The sequence below is a fragment of the Crassostrea angulata genome, chromosome 8 (genome assembly GCF_025612915.1).
Source record: "Crassostrea angulata isolate pt1a10 chromosome 8, ASM2561291v2, whole genome shotgun sequence".
Lineage (NCBI taxonomy): Eukaryota > Metazoa > Mollusca > Bivalvia > Ostreida > Ostreidae > Magallana > Magallana angulata.
The window spans coordinates 60,128,402-60,151,126 of NC_069118.1; the positions used below are offsets into that span (position 1 = coordinate 60,128,402).

Sequence of the window (22,725 nt, forward strand, 5' to 3'; positions counted from 1 at the left end):
ATCATATTATGTAGGTCAATATTGGATGGTGTATTATATTATGTAGGCCAATCTTGGATGGTGTATCATATTACGTAGGTCAATCTTGGATGGTGTATCATATTATGTAGGTCAATCTTGGATGGTGTATCATATCACGTAGGTCAATTTTGGATGGTGTATCATATTATGTAGGCCAATCTTGGATGGTGTATCCTATTACGTAGGCCAATCTTGGATGGTGTATCATATTACGTAAGCCAATCTTGGATGGTGTATCATATTATGTAGGTCAGTCTTGGATGGTGTATCATATTATGAAGGTCAATCTTGGATGGTGTATCATATTATGTAGGTCAATCTTGGATGGTGTATTATATTATGTAGGCCAATCTTGGATGGTGTATCATATTACGTAGGTCAATCTTGGATGGTGTATCATATTATGTAGGTCAATCTTGGATGGTGTATCATATTACGTAGGTCAATTTTGGATGGTATATCATATTATGTAGGCCAATCTTGGATGGTGTATCATATTACGTAGGCCAATCTTGGATGGTGTATCATATTACGTAAGCCAATCTTGGATGGTGTATTATATTATGTAGGCCAATCTTGGATGGTGTACCATTTTACGTAGGTCAATATTGGATGGTGTATCATATTACGTAGGTCAATCTTGGATGGTGTATCATATTATGTAGGCCAATCTTGGATGGTGTATTATATTACGTAGGTCAATCTTGGATGGTGTAACATATTACGTAGGCCAATCTTGGATGGTGTATCATATTACGTAGGTCAATTTTGGATAGTGTAACATATACCAGTGGTCAAAATTGAGGGGTGTAACATATATTGTATGTAATGATAGAGCAAATGCGTGCCGGAAGCTTCCTTTTAATTTGTAACCAAACGTTCTCTATAATGTTAATATCTGGCGACTTTGCAGGCCAGTTAATGTTATTCCGAGCTATTTATTCTTAAATAGACCTTGACAAAAATATCCACCATTCGAAAAATGTCAAACAACATTCTTTGACTATTCTATTGGTTCTGATATTTTTTTTAAGTTGTTTTGCATTCTTTGCCCTTGAAACTTAGATATAAACGATTTGTAATAGAAGTTTGTGTATTTGCTTTGTTTGCTTTTGAAACTTCCAGTTTAAAACCGAAAATGAATGTGTTTAACGTTAGAGAACTGTTTATTGGTGTTATAAAATATAGGAAGATTGACAAGTTCGCTTGAAAAAGATCCTTTACTGGTATATTGAACATTTGTAAACAAAAAGAGGGCACAAGTTTTGTTTACATGACAAAGAATTGTGAGCCCTTTGTCTTGCTTATAACTCAACGATTGTCCCGCAAATTTCATTTGATCATTAGAAATGCATTCATAAAGCATTGTTTATAAAAAAAAAATAGAATAATCATAGAATAATTACGACAATGGTTTCCATGAAGCGCATCTTTTAGGTTAATGTTTTTCTTTTTTTCTTTTTTTGGTTTTTTTTTTCTTCTTTTTTTTTGCGGATATGCCTAATTGACAGGGTTCAGATATCAAAGTCATATATATGAGTGTGCCTTTGCATTGTAAAGGTTTTGAAAGGCAGGATAAAAGTGAAAACCTAAGCAATCCAAATTTCAAAATAACAAATAAAAAAGACCAAAAACAAACAGAGCGTGAATTAAATAAGGTTTAAATATATAATTACATGTCTTTTTATCAATCACAAACTGGGATGAAGACGGCGTAGTAAATGTAACACTTGTAAAACGTTGTCAGCACCTTAATGGCGGTAAAGCACGTGATCGGAACATGGCGTCGCCCATAAATTAGGTCATAGCATTAGGTATATTACCAGAATATCAGTACAAATCAATTCAAGCTCTGAATAATTAATTCTCTTTACAGTGGTTAAGCGCTGACCTATGATTACATTCGTATTTCACTAATTCAATTGTATTCATTGAACTACACCCTCTACTCTCAATCGCTCAATTTCCTTTGGCTGAAGCTGTAGTATATTGCTGAGCACGTGATCAGTATGTTGTCCTAATGTAGGTGGCGCCGAAGGAGCATCGCGCGGGAAATCACTGAAGCGGACCGGGGGTCCTGTTAACCAATATAAAAATGACACCAAATCAAACAGTGAGGATCAAACCATGTCTAAAAATAATTTTTAACTTCAAAAACATCTGTAAAGAAAATGATTACTATTATTTATTCATTTATTAGTTCTAAGTCATTTCATGGTCGTAGGGCACATCCTCTGCAAATGTGGCAAAAAAGTCCTGTTTTTAAATTTCTTTTCCAACACGAAATTAGGGGGGGGGGTAGTTTTAGAGACAAAGCAGAAACAAAGCTGTAGAATAACCTCGAGTACAAACATAAGGTAAAAATAAAATGCTCTTGGTTTTTTTTTTTTGGAGAGGGGGTGGTACTTTCGATCGGGTGTAAACGATATCAGCTTATGACAGAAAATATCACTTTTGCAATGCTCACAAAAGCATTTTACTGGATCACGTAAGAAATCATACATAAAAAAAAAATATTTAAAAAAAGCTATATCATCGTTAAAGTTGAAGAGAACGTTACACAGAAGAACTGATCCCCTTTATATGTGAAGGTTACCATAGTAACTACAACTACTTAAAACTACTTGAAAGTCTGCGATCAGCCTAATTTTAATTTGTGACAACTAAGGTCACAATGTTTAGCCCGATTTTTTTTTCTTAGCTTTGTAATTGATCAAACTTATGTAGACTGGTATAAAGAACGGACAGATTCTTTTTCAGTTATTGGACAGAGTACTATTGTCGTTTTCTTTGTATTGCAAAACGGTTTCTGTCTTCTGTGGATATTTTATAAACCATTGCCATATGCGATGTTTGTGCTTTATTGCCTCGAACACACAGGTGGGATTTCAACATCTTGCTCTGTTCGTCAGAAAACAAATTCATCAAAGAGTAATTTATCTTCAAAAGAGCACCTCTATGGGAAGTGTGGTCAGTGGGTTCAATATAAGGATCAAGACTGAACATTGTGTCGTCATCTTCAATATATTATTTTATTTTCTCACATTTATATCTTTATATAAATTGTTCCTCTTAACTTTGATAAAAAAAAAGTTCTTAAAAAATTGTGAGGAATACCCCTCAATTGCGCTACGGCAGTTCATATTTTGAAAAAAGAATGACCTACAAAAAACGGTTACTTAAATAAAGAAGAAGAAGAAGAATATGCATGTATCTGCACAACTCCATCAATCCTAAAAGTTTATAGACTTAAATCATATATCGTATACCTATTTTGATTCGTTTTATTTACAAATACTACATGCGCATTTAAAACTAATAATACAGAATATTTCAAAAGATAAAATCATTCACTGTTTACACGTGTTTTACCTGGTACCCTAATGTCTCCGATGTCTGGGTGTTGAATGGTCCGTATCATCCCGTTATGGATTGTCTGAAAACATAAACATTTGTATATTTTCTTTATGTTTGCATTGAAAATCTGCAACGTTCAATTTTCTTTGAATACTCTTAAGTTTGCTAATCCATGCGCTATGAACAGAAATATAAACGTCAACTCGTGTTGTGGGTACATTTATTATGTAAGATTAAATGAAACGTTTAAACTTACATTATCAATTTGATATGAACTAATAAAAAAAATTATTGTTAAATCATGTCTTTCACTAAAATAAAATTTCAACAAATTTTCTGGCGCTATATTTTCAGTCGAAGCGAACTAAAGAACATGTCAATATGTGTGTTTCATATCCCTGACTAAGAGCATATGTTATGGTTTTAATTCGACGATAGACAAAAATTTCATAGAAATAGACATCAGTATGAAAATGAATATAAGTATTGAATGCTTATAACTGGATGTCGTCGGTCTTATAACACACCAAGCAGTGCAGACTAATTACCATCCCGCGCTGACGCACTGTATTTAATTTGTCTGCACCGCTTGGTGTGTTTTAGGCCCGACGACATCTAAGAAAGAAAGCATTAAAAGCTTAAAAGAGACGAAAAGAGTTGCTGTTTTTTTTACCTGAGGATCGCTAAACACCGCCGCCATGTTGTTGATAGGACCGTAGGGAATTCCTGAGTTCTCCAGGAGGTCCAGCCAGTACTGTGTCGTATTCGTGTTAAACCTAATATCACGAATGAGACGATTAACAACAATGTTGACTTTAGAAGAAAAAAAAGACAGGGGTAGAAGAGACACAGACTTGCAGTTAGATACATATTTCATAATTAAATGTGTCTGCATGTATCCATTGATTTATAGCAAGAGCAGCTCGCTGCTAGCGCGCAGCGCCTGCGAGCGAAGTGAGCTCTATCTAACCGTGCATCCGGGGTTAGGAACGAACTTAACCTACAGATTCTGTTGAACTCAAATATATGTAGATCTGAACCGCCATGTAGTAATCATATTTATTGATTTCAACCTGTTACAAATGTAAACATACGTTAAGTTCACAGGAATTAATAAGTATTATAAATACATGCATTGCAATAATATGCAATAATAGGCTATTTAGTTTTAACTTACACATTGACGGGTCTACATTTTAGATGTTGTTGCACGATTTTCTGTAACCGGAAATAAAACAATCACACTAAATTTAGATTTCATGAATGGAGTTTACAATTCCGAATAAGTTCACTACACTCCCCCTACACTAATGACATATAATATAACCGTATCACTTTTGTTCTTCAATTGGTAAGATGATGACTAAACGTCGTACAGATCTGCTTATAATTGTGTCCAGACATCCATGATAATCACGTCCTGCACTAACGTTCTTGTATCTTAATTTGACGTCCCGAACTCTTCCATCCACAGCAGGGAGTGCTTCACAAATTTCGGCCAATTTCCATTGTCCGCGTATGTTGTTTGAATCCTGAACAAGCACTATATCTCCAACTCGAACATTTCGATTTTCTGTATGCCATTTTTGTCTAATAAGAAGGGTGTGAAAATAGTCCCTCATCCATCGTTTCCAAAATGTATCAATAACACGCTGCACAAATTTCCATCTGATCCTTGGGTTTAAACAGGTGTTCCATTCTCCCACTGGCACTCGTGAACTGGCACGTCCAAGTAGTAAATCATTAGGGCAAAGGTAAGTGCCCTCTACAGGATCGCAATTCTTCGTGCCGATCGGACGTTCGTTGAGTAGGTTTCCAATTTCGAAAAGAACTGTTTGAAGTTCTGAAAATGTCATGACTGCAGATCCAATTGCAGATTCTAAACAGATTTTTGTTGATTTGATGAGGGATTCACTGCATCCATTCTCCCATGGAGCATCTGCAGATTTTATTGTCTCCCAATCCATACCCTCCTGTTTCCCAAATTTCTTTATGTTGTCCCATTCCCATGAATGTACAACAGTCCTTAACTCCTTTCCTGTTGCAACAAGTTGTGTTCCAGCATCTGATATCATTTTTCGGGGATATCCACGTATTGACACAAATCTACGCAATACCATCATAAAACTTCCAACATCATAACCTTCAGCTAGGTCAATGTATACAGCTCTAGACACTAAACAGTTAAAAAGTACTCCATATCCTTTTCCATGAGTTCTCTTCTTTACAGTATCTTTGATAACAAGTGGTCCAAATAAGTCCACAGCACAGAAGTAGAATGGTGGTGCCGGCTTGAGTCTGATGTCTGGAATTTGTCCCATTTGTTGAGATTCTGTGATTTTAAATTTTTTCCTGCAAGTCACACATTTCGATTTCACACGTTTTATTATGTTTTTTACTTTTGGTATCCAGTATCTACTCCGAAGTTTGGCAAGAGTAACATCAACTCCGGCATGATCTCTGTCATGAATTTCTTTTACAATAAACTCTGCAAATGGGTGACTTGATGGAACAAGAGCAAATGATGTCTTATTCCAACTATTTTCAATCCATTTGTTCATTCTTTGACCAACAGTAATAATTCCATCTGATGTTAATTGTGGTCCAAGACGTCTAAATCTGTACATAACATCCTTTGGAAGATCTTTTTGCACATGTCTAATCCAATTATCTTCTGCCCTTTTCAATTCGTCTGCTGATAGACAATGTATAATGCCTCGAAATGTGCGTTTTTCTACGATAAGTTGTAAAATACATGTCAGTCTGAGAAGCTTCTGTAATGTTGATATTCTATTGAGATCAACAATTTCTGCCACACTCATAGTTTTCTTGTTTCTCTCTGTTACTGTAGCATCAGTATGTTGTACGATAATATCAGGGATTTCCTTTACTTCTATATCTTGTTTAATAGGCCACTTTTCAAAGGGATGGTACAGAAATTCTGGACCTTTCTGCCACACAGACTCACTGTTAATTAGACTTGGTGATGTCACTCTAGTTGTGAAATCTGCAGGATTCTGATCAGATGGTATCCAATACCAGTCTGTTTTACAAGTTTTGGATTGTATTTCAGCTACTCTGTTGGCAACAAATGTTCCAAATCCATAACTTTCCTTTTGAATCTGTGCTCTAACTATTGCAGAATCCACAAGGTGAATGACTTTTTCAAAGGAAAATCCCAACCCGTTCACAATCTTTTCACGCAGACGAGCAGATAGCACAGCTCCACATAGTTCTAGTCTGGGAATAGTAAGTTGTCTTGTTGGAGCAATACGATTTTTTGCCATTAACAGTCTAGCAAAGAATGTATCCCATGCCGTTTCCCATCGGATGTATGCACAAGCCCCAAATGCCAGGTTGCTACCATCAGAGAATAATATCAGCATTGGTTTTCCATAAATCGTTTCTGGTTGAATACACCGTGGTATCTTTAAAAGTTCGAGATCAAAGAGACCTTTGAAAAATTCAATCCATTTTTGTGTCATTTCTAACGATAGAGGTTTGTCCCAATCCTCACAGCTGTTTGTATTTTCTTGACACAGAGTTCTCATTAATGACTTTGCAGTGAGTATGTATGGCACGACCATTCCGAGTGGGTCATATACCCCAGCAACTTGTTTCAGTACCATTCGCTTCGTGAGTGTAATGTTCATATTTGATAAATCTGACACATTGTGAGACAAAATACTAGAACTATCCTGTGTCTGTTTTCCCTTTTTTATAAAATTCAGTTGGACTTTGAAGGTGAAAACATCGTCCTGTGGTCTCCAAATCAGCCCCAGAACCTTTTCTGTCTCTGCATTCAACAATTTAATTCCAGTTGCCAGTTTGTCATGATTTCCTGAGATGATCCAATGTTTGACAGTAAATCCACCATTCCCGAGTACATGATCAATATCTTGTGCAAGTCGACATGCATCTTCAATACTTGTTTCTGATGTAAGGATATCATCAACATAGCTACTGTTTTTTACAATGTCTGCAACCTTTGGATAATCATCCTCTAATAGTTCAGCTGTTTTTCTCAATGCTATTATGGCAATGGCACCACTTGGACGGTCTCCAAAGGGAACACTTGTAAGTGCATAATGATCAGGTGGCCTAGTGGTGTCAAAGTTTCTCCATAAGAATCGGTGTGTGTGTTGGTCTTTTGTTGATAATCGTACAGAGTTGTACATTTTTGATATGTCTCCAACAAGTGCAATCTGATTTTCACGAAATTTGAGTAACACAGAAATGAGATCATTGAGCACTTTCGGTCCTTTCATCCAATAATTGTTGAGAACATGACCCATGAATGAAGCGGACGAGTTAAAAACGATTCGCAGAGGTGTGGACTTGGATCCAGGCTTCAAGACTTCATGATGCGATATGTAGTGTACAGGTCCTTCATATGAATTTATTTCTGTGTTTGTAAGCTTTCTTGCTGCCTTTCTGTGTATCATATCCTCTATCTGTGTGTGATATTCCTGTGCATATTCTTTGCTTGTGTTGATGAGTCTTTGTTCAACTGATTTCAATCGACCAAATGCTGCCTTAATGTTGTTTGGTAAGTTGACAGGATCATGTTTCCATGGATATGATGCAGTCCAGTATTTTCCAGATGTATCATATTCTAGTCCTGCTTCAATTGTGCGTAGTTCATGTTCTTCCTGTATGGTAAATCTTCCATTACCAACGCTACATTGACCGCATCGACAGCCACCACACTTTGGATTACAGTATGTTCCTAGACTCTCAATATCTAGAAAACTGTCAAAATGTTCCTTTAGAGATTTTGTATCGATAACCTGCATGGAGTTTATATCAATCCCAGATAGATGATTGATGTATGCGTCCTTTGGAATAGCGGACAATTTCAACATTGAATGACTTCCTCTTAGACAATATCCAAATTGGTTTTTCATTAGCTGAAGGTTTCCTGCACTTCCAATATTCACTGGTAAAAGTATACTACAGTCTGCACCTATCAACAGTTCTATTTCACCATCTGTTCTAGATATGTCACTATCTGATATTCCCTTGAATAAGGTTGAGACTCCACTGATATCTACAGGTTTCGAATTTGTTGTTATCTTCTCCATACCATATGCTTTGATCTGCCATGTTTCTCCTTCCACATCTGTTAAGGGAATAATGTATTCCTTGGTGTAAAGATGCTCAATTATATTTCCAACTTTGGATATACGAAGTGTAACATCGATTCCCTTCATATTAAGGCGTTTTGCAGCTGTATGAGATATCAAAGATATATTTGATCCAGGGTCCCAAAGTGTGAATAAATTGTCATCCTTGCATCTGACCTCACTAACCATCAACACAACAGTTTCTCCAGATTGTTCCCCATTCACTAATTGTAAACAGTTATTAACTTTGTTCATAGGTTCTTGGTGTAAGGTTGAATGATGCATTTTGCTACAATGTTCACATCCTTTTTTATCTGGACAACTTTTGGATATATGTCCTATCCTTAAACATATGAAGCAAGCTCTGTTTTTTCTGAGACAATCGATCTTACTGTTGACATCCATTCTGTTAAAGGTCCAACAATGGCTAATATCATGCGAATCAGTGTCGTGGTACCAGCAGAGCTTCTGTGAATTCATTTTGGACATTCTTGGATTGTGTGGTAACTGATTACCTTGACAAACTATATCTGAAATATGAGCCAATCCATCAACTACTTTTTGTAAGATTTCTTGGTTTTGTTTCATTTGGACGCAGAGCTCATTTGTGGCTGTAGTATTTGATGGTTTTTCTATGAAATGATTGGTTGAATTTGTTTCAGATAGATAATGAACCTTAGCTCTTTGTTCACATCTTAATTCTGATTGCATGTATTCCATTGCATTTTTTTCTTCCAGAAGAAAGTCAAGTAAAGGGATAAATTGTTCATAGTTTTTATGCTTCTTCTTTTGCAGAATCCACTCACGTTTCTGAACTGGAGGAAGAATTTTCTCAATTTCACTTATCATTGTTGTGGTATTCATTTCCCTGTTCATATTAACACGTTTTAAGTCTAAGTAACATCTTTCTATGACTTCAACACTGTTAATAAAACACAAATGATCCCCGTCAGGAATAATTCTGAGTTTTCGAATGTCTGAAAGTATGGAATCTGTGAGTCTTTCAGGTCTACCATATTTCATTTCAACACAAGGGAAGCCAATAGAAAATACTGACAGAAATATGACGGAAAGGACTGGAACTCCTCAGAAGTCACCATTTGCCTTGACCAAGAAACGGAGGCGGTCAATATTGCAAGGGAAGTTTCACAGAATTTATAACAGATTCGAAAAATTAAAGAATTCTGAAAGTCCAGATTTACTAAAGAACATTTTAATTGATATGGAGGATTCTTATAAAGAACTAGAGAGTGGACATGCAGAATATATAGAATTATTAAATCCTGAAACTGAGCAAGATATCATTGATAATGCAGATAGAGATATGGACACAATGTATGATGAATTGTGTAAATGTCGCGCACATGTTAATAAACAGTGTAAAACTATACAGCAAAATGAGAAAGAAAAAGACAAACAAAAGGAAAGTGTTAAAGTGAAGAAATTAGATGCTCCAATATTTAGTGGTGAGATTAGAGAATTCCCTAGTTTCAAGAGAGATTATGAAAGTATTATGTATCCAACATATGGAACAGACCCATTTGCATTAAAGAAAAGTCTTATGAGCGAAGCTCTTAAAACAGTGCAGGGTGTAGATAATGATTATGAAGAAATGTGGAAAAGACTTGAAATGAAATATGGTAGACCTGAAAGACTCACAGATTCCATACTTTCAAACATTCGAAAACTCAGAATTATTCCTGACGGGGATCATTTGTGTTTTATTAACAGTGTTGAAGTCATAGAAAGATGTTACTTAGACTTAAAACGTGTTAATATGGACAGGGAAATGAATACCACAACAATGATAAGTGAAATTGAAATATATCCATAAAATATTTTTCTACATCCCATAATGCTCTCAAGTGTTTTCCCCCGTTGTGCTATGCCAAAAATGGCTAACATCGCATGTATATATTAAACTCGTTATTTTTACTTTGAGGTTTGAAGACACGTTTTGAATAACGCACAAGCTTTGGTGAGATCTAAGAGATTATTTTACATGCCTACATTCCTTCGTATTGAGTTGAAACACGTAAACAATTATATATTTTAACGTATGACGTCACGGTGATCTCGCGCTATATTTCCCGCGATAAATGTATATACATAAAAGCAAGAGTCATACTATACTGTCATATCGATCCAATTTTAAGCTAAATTTACATACATATCCAGTAGGTATAATTAGGGAGAAAATCTATATTAAAGATACATGTAGTAGCCATTTTGAGCAAAATAAAAAAGAATAAAGAAAAAAATAAACAGTGAAAATATAAATGCAGATATTGCATATTGTCAAACCATTAAATTCTGGAAATTGGGAAATTTCACACCTGCAAACAGCGACAGGGGGCACGAATACAACGTATGTAATTAGAATGTAAAAATAAACAAATCTTTATAAAAACCAATTCTCTCCAAAAATAAAGAACGTTTTAGAGGGAAGCATGTCTATGCAATTTGTACGATTTTTTTTAAAACCAAGAAGTATTCTCTCTCTCTCTCTTTCTCTCTCTCAAATACTTTTAAGTTAGTTGATAACTGTCATTAATACATTGTTGACAATGACTAATATATCGTTGACAATGATGTAAGGTTTGTGTATTTCTTGCTGCGCTCGCCACAATACATGTAGCACCGTTAAACATATTTATTGGAGACATATTTCTAATTTCACCTGTCTGTGTGTTTCTATTGACCAGATATGATTAGATGGGTGTCTCATGATTGGAGAGAATTTCTTTTAAACATTCATTATTTGAAGTTAGACATTATGGTTGTCCCAAATCACACAGGTCAACAGTCAATGTTTAAGGGTCACATATATGACGGTAGAAGTTTCCAATATATCTGTGATCAAGTGTAGATATATAAAATATATACTTACATTTTCTTTAACAAGTCCAGTAGTTCTTTCCTGTTTGTCACACGGGCCTTGTTTGTAGAGAATTTCTTGTCCTCAATTAACTGTTCCAAACCAAGTCTCTATAAATGAAGAAACTCGTCTTAGGTGTTAATCATTTATTTAATTGTTGAAAAAAGTCATTTTTACCGACCGGAAGTCCCTACCTTACATAGGAGTCTAAACTGTCCGTCATTTCCGGCCCCCACCAGTATATAACTGTCTTGTGTTTTGAAAGCCTGTGTAAATTCAAATGAAAGTGTTAAGCATTAAGCGTTACAAAAAAGACACAATACATACATACATGTATCACTCTACATAATAAATAGATCACAGTGCTAGTTCCTTTGCAAACTAATGGCAGTTTGAAGTCTATAAACCTATTAGTTTAATACACAGGTACAAACTATATATAGCTTTATGTTACACGAACGTATATTTAGTACTTGATAGACAAATTTCAACATCTGTGACTTACATAAGACAGGCGGAGTACTAATGACTGACCTGGCAAGGCACTATACTGCTAGTACTTACATAAGACAGGCGGAGCTACTAATGACTGACCTGGTAGGGCACTATGCTGCTAGTACTTACATTAGACAGGCAGAACTACTAATGACTGACCTGGTAGGGCACTATGCTGCTAGTACTTACATTAGACAGGCAGAACTACTAATGACTGACCTGGTAGGGCACTATGCTGCTAGTACTTACATTAGACAGGCGGAACTACTAATGACTGACCTGGTAGGGCACTATGCTGGGGTGGGCGGTCCCGTGCCGTGTGGCCTCTATCCCAGCATTCAAAAAATTACCTCCTATATTTATCAATGACGCAACCTAAAAGAGGCAGCAAGCCAAGCAAACAATTAAGAAACCAGAATCTATTTATAGTGGGTTATTAATTGGAAACTTACATTGTATATCGTGAAAAACTAAACAACAAAAAATTAAGTATACTAGTAGTTTTTTTTCAAATGATTTTATAATCACCTGACCTGAGTAGAAAATAGATCACAGTCGATGTGTTGTCCTTGACCAGATTTTTGTCGTTGTAAGATGGCAGCCATGATGGCACCGTGCGCATACAGACCTGTGGACAAATCTGTCATGGCGACCCCCACTTTACACGGCTCACCGTCCTTTGAATTGAAAACATCGTTCATAACTAGTCAAATGAAGTAGTGTGTATGGTTAAACCTGTTCATGGTCAATGATGAAACATACTTGTATACCTTTGGGCCGGTGATGTGCATTAGCCCTGCCACGCCGGACACGATGACGTCATATCCGGCTCTTTTGGCGTAAGGTCCGGTCTGGCCGTAACCTATAGCAACCAGCCAGAGGGTATTAAGGAAACAAAGAATGGAAGATTATAAATCTGCCTGTCTGGCGAGAACGGAAATTAATACAAGAAAATGCAATACTCTGATTTCTTGATCAAACTATGAAAGAAAGATACATGCATTGTTATCTTTAACAATATCAAAATCAACGAGGACGGTATTAAATCTACCAAAGGACAATCAAAATATATTCGGCACGTTAAAAATATGTAATAAGAAAATGGAGAAATAAGCAAGCTACAAAAGCTTCCCTGTTGAAAAGAGAATATCAGCAAAGTTAGGAAACCAGTGACAAAACTATTTGCCAGACATATATTGTATCAGAATACTTCTGTATATCCACAATGTATTGGCCGAGACTTATACATATCGTATGTCGTTATTTAAGATTTTTTCTTAATACATGCAGAAACACATAAATTTTTTTACATTTTTCTTTGTTATAATTTTTGAATCATTACTGCAAGGTATAACAGAATCGTCGATGCAAGCGCGTTGTTTCCACATGACTACCGAGTCTTTAATACGAGTGTATCAGACTTCGACATGTCACCAGTAGTATGTTGGTACTACTGTCACCTGATATGGAGCAGTAGATGAGGTTGGGGCACTCCGTCTTCAGTTGGTCGTACCCCAAGTTGTACTGGGCCAGCTTCCCGGGGATATAGTTCTCCACGAGGACATCACACTTTGAGGCAAGCTACAAAATTAATTCATTCTGATGTGTAGTTATGGTTTTCAATTACTAAAGTCAGTTTTACCTTACAGGTATCTGATATTTATACCCGTAACTGGTAAACAATTATCATAGAATAAACAATCAAGGTGTAACATGTACGTGAAACATTAACCCGAGAAATGTTCAAACATGTTAGCTGTAGATCTATATTACCATTGGTTGGGTCTTTGTTCAAATGCATAGATCTATCTTCTAAAGTTCAATTTTTAAATAGGAGTCGGAACTGGGGGGTAAACTAAAGGTAAACTAACCCCCCCCCCCCCCCCCCCCCCCCCCGATTCGGAATTTCATGATTTATTGGGAATTTTTATTTGTGGTAGGTAAGATTTCTCCTTTTTGGAGTAATTTTTTTTTTTTTGTTTTTTTTGTTTTTTTTGCATGTCAAGATTTCTGAGGATTGGTCTACCCCCCTTCTTCAATTTGCTTCTGACGCCACTGATTTTAACCTGGTTTTGGATATATTACATAAGTACACATAACAGTTATACCTGCTTATCTACCTTGATTTTTTATACCTGGACTTCCTATATACAGGTAAACATATTCTGTTCCTTACCTGTCTTATGATATTCTGTCCTTTTCGTGTTTTGATGTCGACAGCAACACTCTGAATAAAATAAAATATACGACGAAATTATAGATGATATAGCATCATTTGCAAAGAATAAACATTTCTGATATATTTATATCTGTGATTTTATTAATAATGAAAAATATGATAATGCAGTTACTTCTCGATACGGAAAGGTTTACGAAAAAAAACAAGCTCCCGAACGGTGCTTTCATATGTTACTGTGAAGAAATGTAAATAAAAATCAATGTGTTTTGAAAGAACACATTTAAACTAATTTAAAGTAAATAAGTACAATATTTGAGCCCTTGCGGTACCTTTTTATTTCTGTTGACGGTCAAGAAATACACAGCTTCCTGTCCTTTAAATGGCGGACCCCAGGAGCGCGTGTCATCTCCCGATCCTACCAAACAGTCATGTGACAACTTTTTTATGTTTATATGTAGCCGTTTCGCTTTACGTAAAGTATATAAATGTATAATTTTGACGTCACGTACCGGGTCGTTCTACTTTGATGACCTCTGCCCCTAGATCCCCCAGAATCATCGTACAGTACGGTCCGGCCAGAACTCTATTGACGACAGTTTGTATAAGACAAGATTTATAAAATTAACAAAAACAATGTTGGTTTACACAACTTATTATCAAATATTAAGAAACAATTCCATATTTATTAGATGATTAATTAATTCCTAGCTCATAATTATCTCATATACAACTAATTACAAAATATAGAATGTTATAATCACCTGCATGTGTCCTAGGAGGTCCAATATAACATTTGATTAAGTCAACTTTGGACTAGAATTAGATCGTCAAATGAAATATCGCGTTTCTCAATTTGTTCGGCTATGGCTTTATGTTTGCTTGATAACACATAAGTTGGTATTTCTGTGTCAAATCGCCATTGAATCATATAGTAAAATGATTATTGCTGTTTTGGGAGTTTTTTCGATCAATACGATGATTTAGCTACCCTCGAAGTACAATATTCACCTTGCCTCCGGCTCGGTGAATATGGCACTTCTCCGATAGCTAAATCATCGTTAAATATTGACCTCAAAAACAGCAATAGTTGTATATTATTCTATGGCAATATCGACCAGTGTAGGAAATTAAATAATAAAATAAACGTAGATAAACATGCTAAAGGGGAAAACGGAAGGAAGGAAGAAATGCATTTGGGAACTTTTTTTTATAAATCTCGTCTGTTATATACTGTAAATTCCTAATTACACGCGAGGAATAAAATCGCGAGAAGCCCGTCTCGCGAATTCTAAAATCTCGCTTTTAGTTTCCGGACTTATGTAAAGTATATGAGATTATGATAAAATTTCGGCATTCGCAATTTTGTGTTCTCGCGATTTAATTGAAAAGAATTAAGTACTCGCGTAAATTAAGGAATCTACAGTATTTAATTTGAAACTCATGCAGCTTTATAACATTTGGGTTTTTTATTCAATGTTATTTCTACTTACCTGGATAAGTCTAGTACTCTGTAGCCCGATAGTGGCCCATTAGTCTGTCGTGCACTGTCTGTAAAGAAAATCATCGTGATAATAGCCCGTATTGCGCGCCATATATTTTAAATCGAACTTTATCATGTACCGTTAACTTCCGTTTTAATTCTACCGTCAAAAATTGATGAACTATTTTACTTGTATCACTTTTCTCTGAAATTCTCCTGTTCGCTACCCATCGGACCGCATGCTTCCTGCACTCGACGCAAAACAACTTTGTTTGGGTGACTGGTCGACAAAACATCGTCATATTCAAGAGTTATCGTTCGTTGATACCTATACGGAATCCGCTTTTTGCATTGTTTATTTCTATTTGTTCCCGCATTGGTTTTTATATAATTAAGAAATAAAGTACGAGTTATCGTGAATGTTGCAGAATAACCTCCGAGGTTAAGAAATGTTGTTTTGAAATATAAAAGCCGAGCTTTTATATTTCAAACAACATTTCGAGACCGAGGAGGTTATCCTGACACATTCACGATAACTATTCTACTAACAGCCCAGTATTTACAGAAAGACGATCTAGGTCATTTTGACGGCTGTTCCGTGTAACCCCAACGGTTTTGTTAGTAATGTTTACATGTGTATCGATCAAAGGAATCGCATGCAGACGACAGAATTTTTCTTTGGATTTTTAATATTCTTCACTTAATCATAAAATATCTTTGAGATATATTCCTAATATTGTAGGGGCAATTTAATACGATTATTACTACTACACGTTATACCGTATATTTTATGTAAAAACACGCAGTGAAAATGTGCTGTGGGGGTCCCAGGAATAGCCGCATTGATCTCTTTAAAAAAACATTTGAGGCAATACACATTGTTTTGACTGGAACTAACCCATGCAATTGACATGGTTTTAAAACTTTTTAAGGTTTGAAGTTGTACTTTAATGATCAGTGGGAGACAAATAGGCATTTCTGATCTGATAATTTAATCATGACGTTCGTGGTATATTGGAAAATAATATCCGCGGCATCTCTTTGATCTCGGCAATAACTGTAGTAGAATTTTCGATAAACGGAAAATATGTGTATTTGACTATATTCTTATAAAGACAATCATTGTAAACTGAACAAAATTCAATGCAAATGCAGATATTTATTAGGCCAAGAAAACATTTTGTCAAGAATCTCAACCAAAAAAATTACAAGAGTCCTGTTTATACCAATAGGTCAGAATTACATAAACATGTTATTTTAATATATACTAGACATACTGTCCAAATAAAAAAAATAGCGTGTGAAATTCTTAATCTTTTGAATATTTGTTGAAGTAGATAAAAAAAAAGTTTCCCATGTTTTATTATTCTGATGCACGATAACCACCCTCTGTTCCCGGTAATTGTACCGCGTTCGTTATTTTTATTGACATACACTGTTATAAAGTAAAAGTAAAATTGAAATCGCTGGAAGGGGGAAACATCAAAGATATCTTGATTCGCATGTCTTTGTTATTAACACCAACAAAAAGTTACAAATTATTGTAAAAATTTGACATTTCTTTTTAATACAGGAGTTTTGGTATACCTTGAACAATTTTTCCACATTTTAAAAATCTAAGTTAAAACATGTAGGTCATTTCCAATGCAAATAATGTACGTGCATATTTTCGGCCATCTTATTCAATGTGACTAGATAGAGTAGCTTATAGTCTTTGAACTTTTTCATTCTAGATAACAAACATCAATTAACCCTGAGGTATTTCAGAGTATTCAAAAATTTGTAGAAATATGCTGTATAAAGATAGGAAAGTTTAATCTCTCTCTCTCTCCCTCTCTCTCTCTCTCTCCACATATCCAACTAAAAAGTTTTCGTCTTTTTTTTCGTTATATTTGGCCACTTTTTCATGTCATTAGTGTCCACACGTTTATTCCAGTTTGTTCCAGAGCGGTGGCGCCGATGTGGTAGTGAACCCTGGGCTGTCATACCCTGGAGGAGGATGTGCCCCGCCCCCATCCACGGGAGGCATGCTGGGATACGAGGGGTCGCTGTACAGAGGCGGCGGCTGACCGTACGGGACTCCTCCCCCGGTAAAGGCAGGGTTGGAGTACACCATTTGTTGCTGGGCGCTGAAGGCAACTAGTCCACCTGCAGCAGAAATGTGTACTTTAATGATGTAAATGATATATCCTAAAACACACCTGTCTAACCGATACTTATTTTAATGGGAAGCGACTCCATTTTGTATAAAATTCTAACATCCGGTGATATGTTAACTTAGAATCAATAGTATTTGTTTAAAAACATTAACAACTATTTATTGTTCGAGTCATTTCAAACAAACGAGCTTTTGCAAAGTTGTGCATGCATGCAAATAACTTGACTATTCTAGTCTTCATTTAAGTGATTAATGTAAGCTCCATGAGATAAATTTATTTTGGGTTAAAAAAAAATGTACCCAGCGAAATGTCACAGTAACTGCATAACCCACCAATGCATTATCGATTGTTAAAAAAGTTAAACCGTATCATGTTAGGGCCTGTTTCAAAAGCTTTATATAAATCAAACCGTATGAGACGATAACATCTCAAATTGTGTGATTAAATATCTGCTCTATCTATAATAACTCGTCAAATTGGTGTAAATAATCGTTCAGAAAGCCTTGTGAATATTTACACCATTTCAGCTTGGATAAAGCAAATATAAAATCCCACAGTATAGTTAACTTCTATATTTACATGTTTCATCTTCTCACTAATTAACAAATAGTTGCTACTTTCTCAGCAACATTTCATCACACATGTAATGTATACATCTGTCATAGACAACCTCGATTTTATAAACAGTTATTCTCATTCAATGGAGACGAGAACGCAGACAACGATTTTCTTTCCATGAGTCTACTATAAAATGACTTGGAAAAAACTGAATTGTTGAATGATGAAATGTATTGCACTGGTTTAAAATAGAGTACATAGTTGACTCGGCCATACATTACAGAACGTACTGAGCTTTTATATCCCGATGGCTGTCTGCATATGTATACATGTATGTAACGCTCTCACCGTGACGTATTTGGGCGCCAGCGACGCCCGTTGACATCATCGCCCTGTGCTGGAGGCGGGCTTTCTTCTTGGCCTTGTGGGCGCAGCACCAGATTGACACCCCAATGGCGCCGATCACTGCCATTATCCCGACTATCACGCCAATCAGAATGGCCGTGCCCCTACAAAACACTAAACACGTCAACAAGAGGAATAACTAAGATTGTAATTACATTGCAGTCTCACTTCATCAAACGGGTCACAAATAGCATCAACTGAAGTGAATGCCAGATTTCTCTATATACAAAATATGTAAAGTTACGAATTATTGGATTCACTTAGCCAGAATAATAATTTCATAACGTTTTTAGTTAAACCAATAGTAATTGTACCAAATACTATGTCCAACTGACAATACTAGATGGAGTGACTTACTCTGGGGTGGATGATCCCGTGCTGTACCGCCTCTGGGAGTAATACTTGTAGGTACTCCCTCCAACAACATGTATCAGGTCAGCTGTAACAATAAATTAACTCACGCTTAACTACATATCAAGTAAACTACAACGTCTATTCAACTCAACTACAACGGCAAATCAACTCAATCACAACGGATCATGCTTTAACAAACGCGTTTTTTTTAAAAGAACAATGTGGGCTATGAAGGTAGCGAGCATTGCAGAAAAAATACGTAACCCGCAAACGCTAAGAAAGCATTTTATTGTTTAAATTAACGCAACTGACACAACCAAAATCAGTACGAGTTATATTTTACTACAATTCGCCCCATCTGTTACAACAAATCGTTTTAACTGTTGCGGGATAACTTTGATATATTATATAAATAGTGCCTGTTTGGGAGGGTAACAGTTAAAATTGACACCCCGAGAAAACCATTGTCAACCGACGCGAAGCGGAGGTTGACAATGGTTTTCGAGGGGTGTCAATTTCAACTGTTATCCTCCCAAACAAGCACTATTTATTTTGTTATACTGAATGTCTTAATTTTAAGAAAATTTTACTGCTTTTATATAGGAATAACGTGAATTCTACAGCGAACCGTACGCGCATAATTTTCGCGCATGTAACATTTTTTAATGTTACCCGTTGTTAAGTGCGTTGCTAACGCTGAGGGTAATAGAAAATATTATTAACTGCGTCTTAACCAATCAGATTTCAGTATTTAACATGAAAGTATAACAATATCAAATCTAACAACCTACATGTATCAACTATCAACACAACTCCAACAGTATGCCAATTCTACATCATATCGATCAACAAATAAATTCAACTTTGACAGCAAACACTAAAACTATAATAATAAACCTAACTGTCAGAGCAAATAGGATCATCTTTGCAACAAACTAGCTCTTACAGCTTTAATAAACAAACAACGAGATTTGACCACACTCAAGTAAACAGTAACAACAGTTTCATCAGATCTGCACAACTGTACTAACAAATTAATTACAAAACAGCAACAACAAATCAAAATCCAATATCACTCAACATACATGTACATATATATGTGAGTTCATCATTGCAAAATATTCTATCTTATGATAGTATCATAATGCAAAATGCATCTTAAGGTGGTATGGGACACCTGTCGACATCAATTAAGAAATAAGGAATCGTTCTTTTAGTATTATGAGGTGACCAAATACGGTCTGAGGGATCAAATCCAAAATCCCCAAAGCCCTTTATGTTACATTTGATCACGCCCGACCGTATTTCATCACCTCATTATATACCAAAGAATGCTTCCTTATTAATTATATCAATATAATTTTCAGCTATGTACGATTTGATATTACATGTAAGATAATAATTGTTAATTGTATTGGCCTATACATTTCAAAATCAGTTCATAATATTATTACAGACAAAGACACTGAAAAATGTAAATATTTCTTGTTTAATGTGCATTTCCGTTTGTAAATAATGCATTAACCTGTATGATACTTAACGCGTGACTGCAAGAGTGCGAAAACTTGAATAATTTCATCGCGACCGAGTAACATGGGGATGCAAGATGTACGTCCACACTTGATGGACTTCCGCAGCAAATTGCTTAATTTGAGTTATTGCAGGTATCATAAAAGAACTGTAGTGATAGCAGTGATGAAAGAGACATATGACGAACAGAGAGCAAATATGAAAACTGATAGTTAAGGAGAGATTTATTTTTTGGTGTCTGATGCTTTATGACGATATAAATAAATGATAAAGACGATACCTGCAGTTCAATTTGTATTTGCTTGTCAATAATTAGTATTGAATGTTTAATGACCTGAAATGCATTGTAATCCCCCCCCCCCCCACAAACAAAGTTTAGGGGAATCATAGAAATCTCCTTGTCCGCCTGTCTGTCTGACCGTCTGTATGTATGTCCCTCTATCTGTGCAAACGCGTCCAGTCAATTTTGGCTGCGTTTTACAAAAGAACTTACGACAAAGTCGTAAATATTTTCAGTCTTATGGAACGGTCTTTGATGAACAGAATTTATATCAAACCATTTATTTACAACTATTTTGATTTACATTATTATATTTTACACATATTACAATAAAACATTGATTATTTTAGATTAATAAACATTCATTAATTTGGTCGTAAGTCGTAAGTTCTTTTGTAAAACGCAGCTGCAGAGCTTTTTTATGGAAAAGCATAAGAAGTTCTAACTTCATACAGAGATTGCTTAGACCTGAGGATGTGTCATGATTTTGACATGTTTTGAGCATGTTTTAAGGTCACTGGAAGGAAAAAATGCAAAAATCGTTTCCGGTCAATTAATTTCTCTCTTTTGGAGAAACATTGATAGTTTTACATTACACAAAGATTGCGTATGACCTGAGGGTGTGTCAAGATTTTGACACACAGTAATTGCAAGTTCAAGTTATGTGCAAGTTCAAGGTCAGTGTTAAAAATGCAAAATACCTGTCTTTATCATGTTTTGTAATAAAGCATGATTAGAAGCCCAAATTTGACACATGATTACTTTTTTACCTGTTCATATGTTCTGACCTTGAGCTATGCTCATATGTGCAAGTTTAAGGTCACTATAAGAAAATTGGTTCATTTGATTATTTTAAATTTCCAGTAGAGAAATACCTGACCTATTATATTTTCTTAGTGGGTGGGGGGGGGGTCATTTGTGAGGTTCACAGTACCCCTAGTTTTTATTCCGTTAGTTTAAGGACCTAACAAGCCTGTTTATTTTCTCTACAATTAAGAGCCATCTATGACTGACAATAAATATACCTCACATTACAAAATCGAGATTAATTTGCTCCATTATCAATTCTAACAGCTACGAATGGAATAAACAAAAACAAAAAAAGCAACAAAAACCTACATACAAAACAAAAGTCACTGCTGTCTTTCTTTCATCTTGTAATGTCAATGATGTGTATCATGTCAATTCTTATCATAATGATGTAACTCCTGGGCTGCGTTTTATAAAAGAACTTACGACAAAGTCGTACATATCTCAAGTCACATGGAATGCTCTTTTATGAACCAAATTTATATAACTCCATTTATATACATCTATTTTGATTTCCATAATTCTTTTTTACAGCCCTTAAATTGAAACGTTGATTAGTTTTTGATTATGATAAGCATTCAATAATTTGATCGTAAGTCGTTTTTTTTGTAAAACACATCCCTGAATAGCAAGTCATAATCTCACCCTCTTTTTTTCTCTATCACTATTTTTTTCTTTATCTTAAATTCTCAATTAAATGACTGATTATGCCTTTGTTGAGGACATGTACATCACTATATATAGGATCGGGGCTAAGTTTCAAGGATACTTTTTCATTAGTAAAACGCTTTGGTTATTCACAATACAGTAAGCCGTACAGTGAGTCGTGAGCTGAGAATGGACGAATTAAAAAGACGCAGCTAATATTCGGTAGACTTACTTAAGACAAGAAGGAATGTTGAAATGGTCAAACAATGTTTGGAACCTAGTCCCGATCCAATGGTATTTGGTAGATGACCCATGTCTTCCATCTTTATTACACTGTTTCGTCTTGTTTTAAGAATAGTTCTGCGTTATCTAGAGTCGTATCATTTCTGCAGTTAAAATGGTTTCCTAAAATCAATGGACTATACAAACCTACTGGAGGTAATAA

General features: G+C 35.5%; 2 protein-coding genes across 2 annotated transcripts; both read right to left on the reverse strand.

Annotated features, from left to right (window-relative positions):
- Positions 1 to 1,661: 1,661 nt before the first annotated feature.
- LOC128161364 (succinate--hydroxymethylglutarate CoA-transferase-like) lies at positions 1,662 to 16,033 on the reverse strand. The gene is made up of 14 exons (XM_052824646.1): positions 15,727 to 16,033; positions 15,547 to 15,604; positions 14,566 to 14,639; positions 14,386 to 14,471; positions 14,054 to 14,104; positions 13,338 to 13,458; positions 12,648 to 12,739; positions 12,411 to 12,554; positions 12,157 to 12,252; positions 11,577 to 11,648; positions 11,395 to 11,492; positions 4,052 to 4,154; positions 3,394 to 3,457; positions 1,662 to 2,098 (listed from the first exon to the last, which is right to left on the reverse strand). Exons 1-14 carry the CDS (start codon positions 15,836 to 15,838, stop codon positions 1,950 to 1,952), a joined length of 1,320 nt encoding a protein of 439 aa, XP_052680606.1. The 5' UTR covers positions 15,839 to 16,033; the 3' UTR covers positions 1,662 to 1,949.
- Positions 16,034 to 16,675: 642 nt separating this feature from the next.
- LOC128160124 (uncharacterized) lies at positions 16,676 to 22,725 on the reverse strand. Its single transcript, XM_052823396.1, has 4 exons — positions 22,513 to 22,725; positions 19,016 to 19,097; positions 18,602 to 18,762; positions 16,676 to 17,684 (listed from the first exon to the last, which is right to left on the reverse strand). Exons 1-4 carry the CDS (start codon positions 22,601 to 22,603, stop codon positions 17,464 to 17,466), a joined length of 555 nt encoding a protein of 184 aa, XP_052679356.1. The 5' UTR covers positions 22,604 to 22,725; the 3' UTR covers positions 16,676 to 17,463.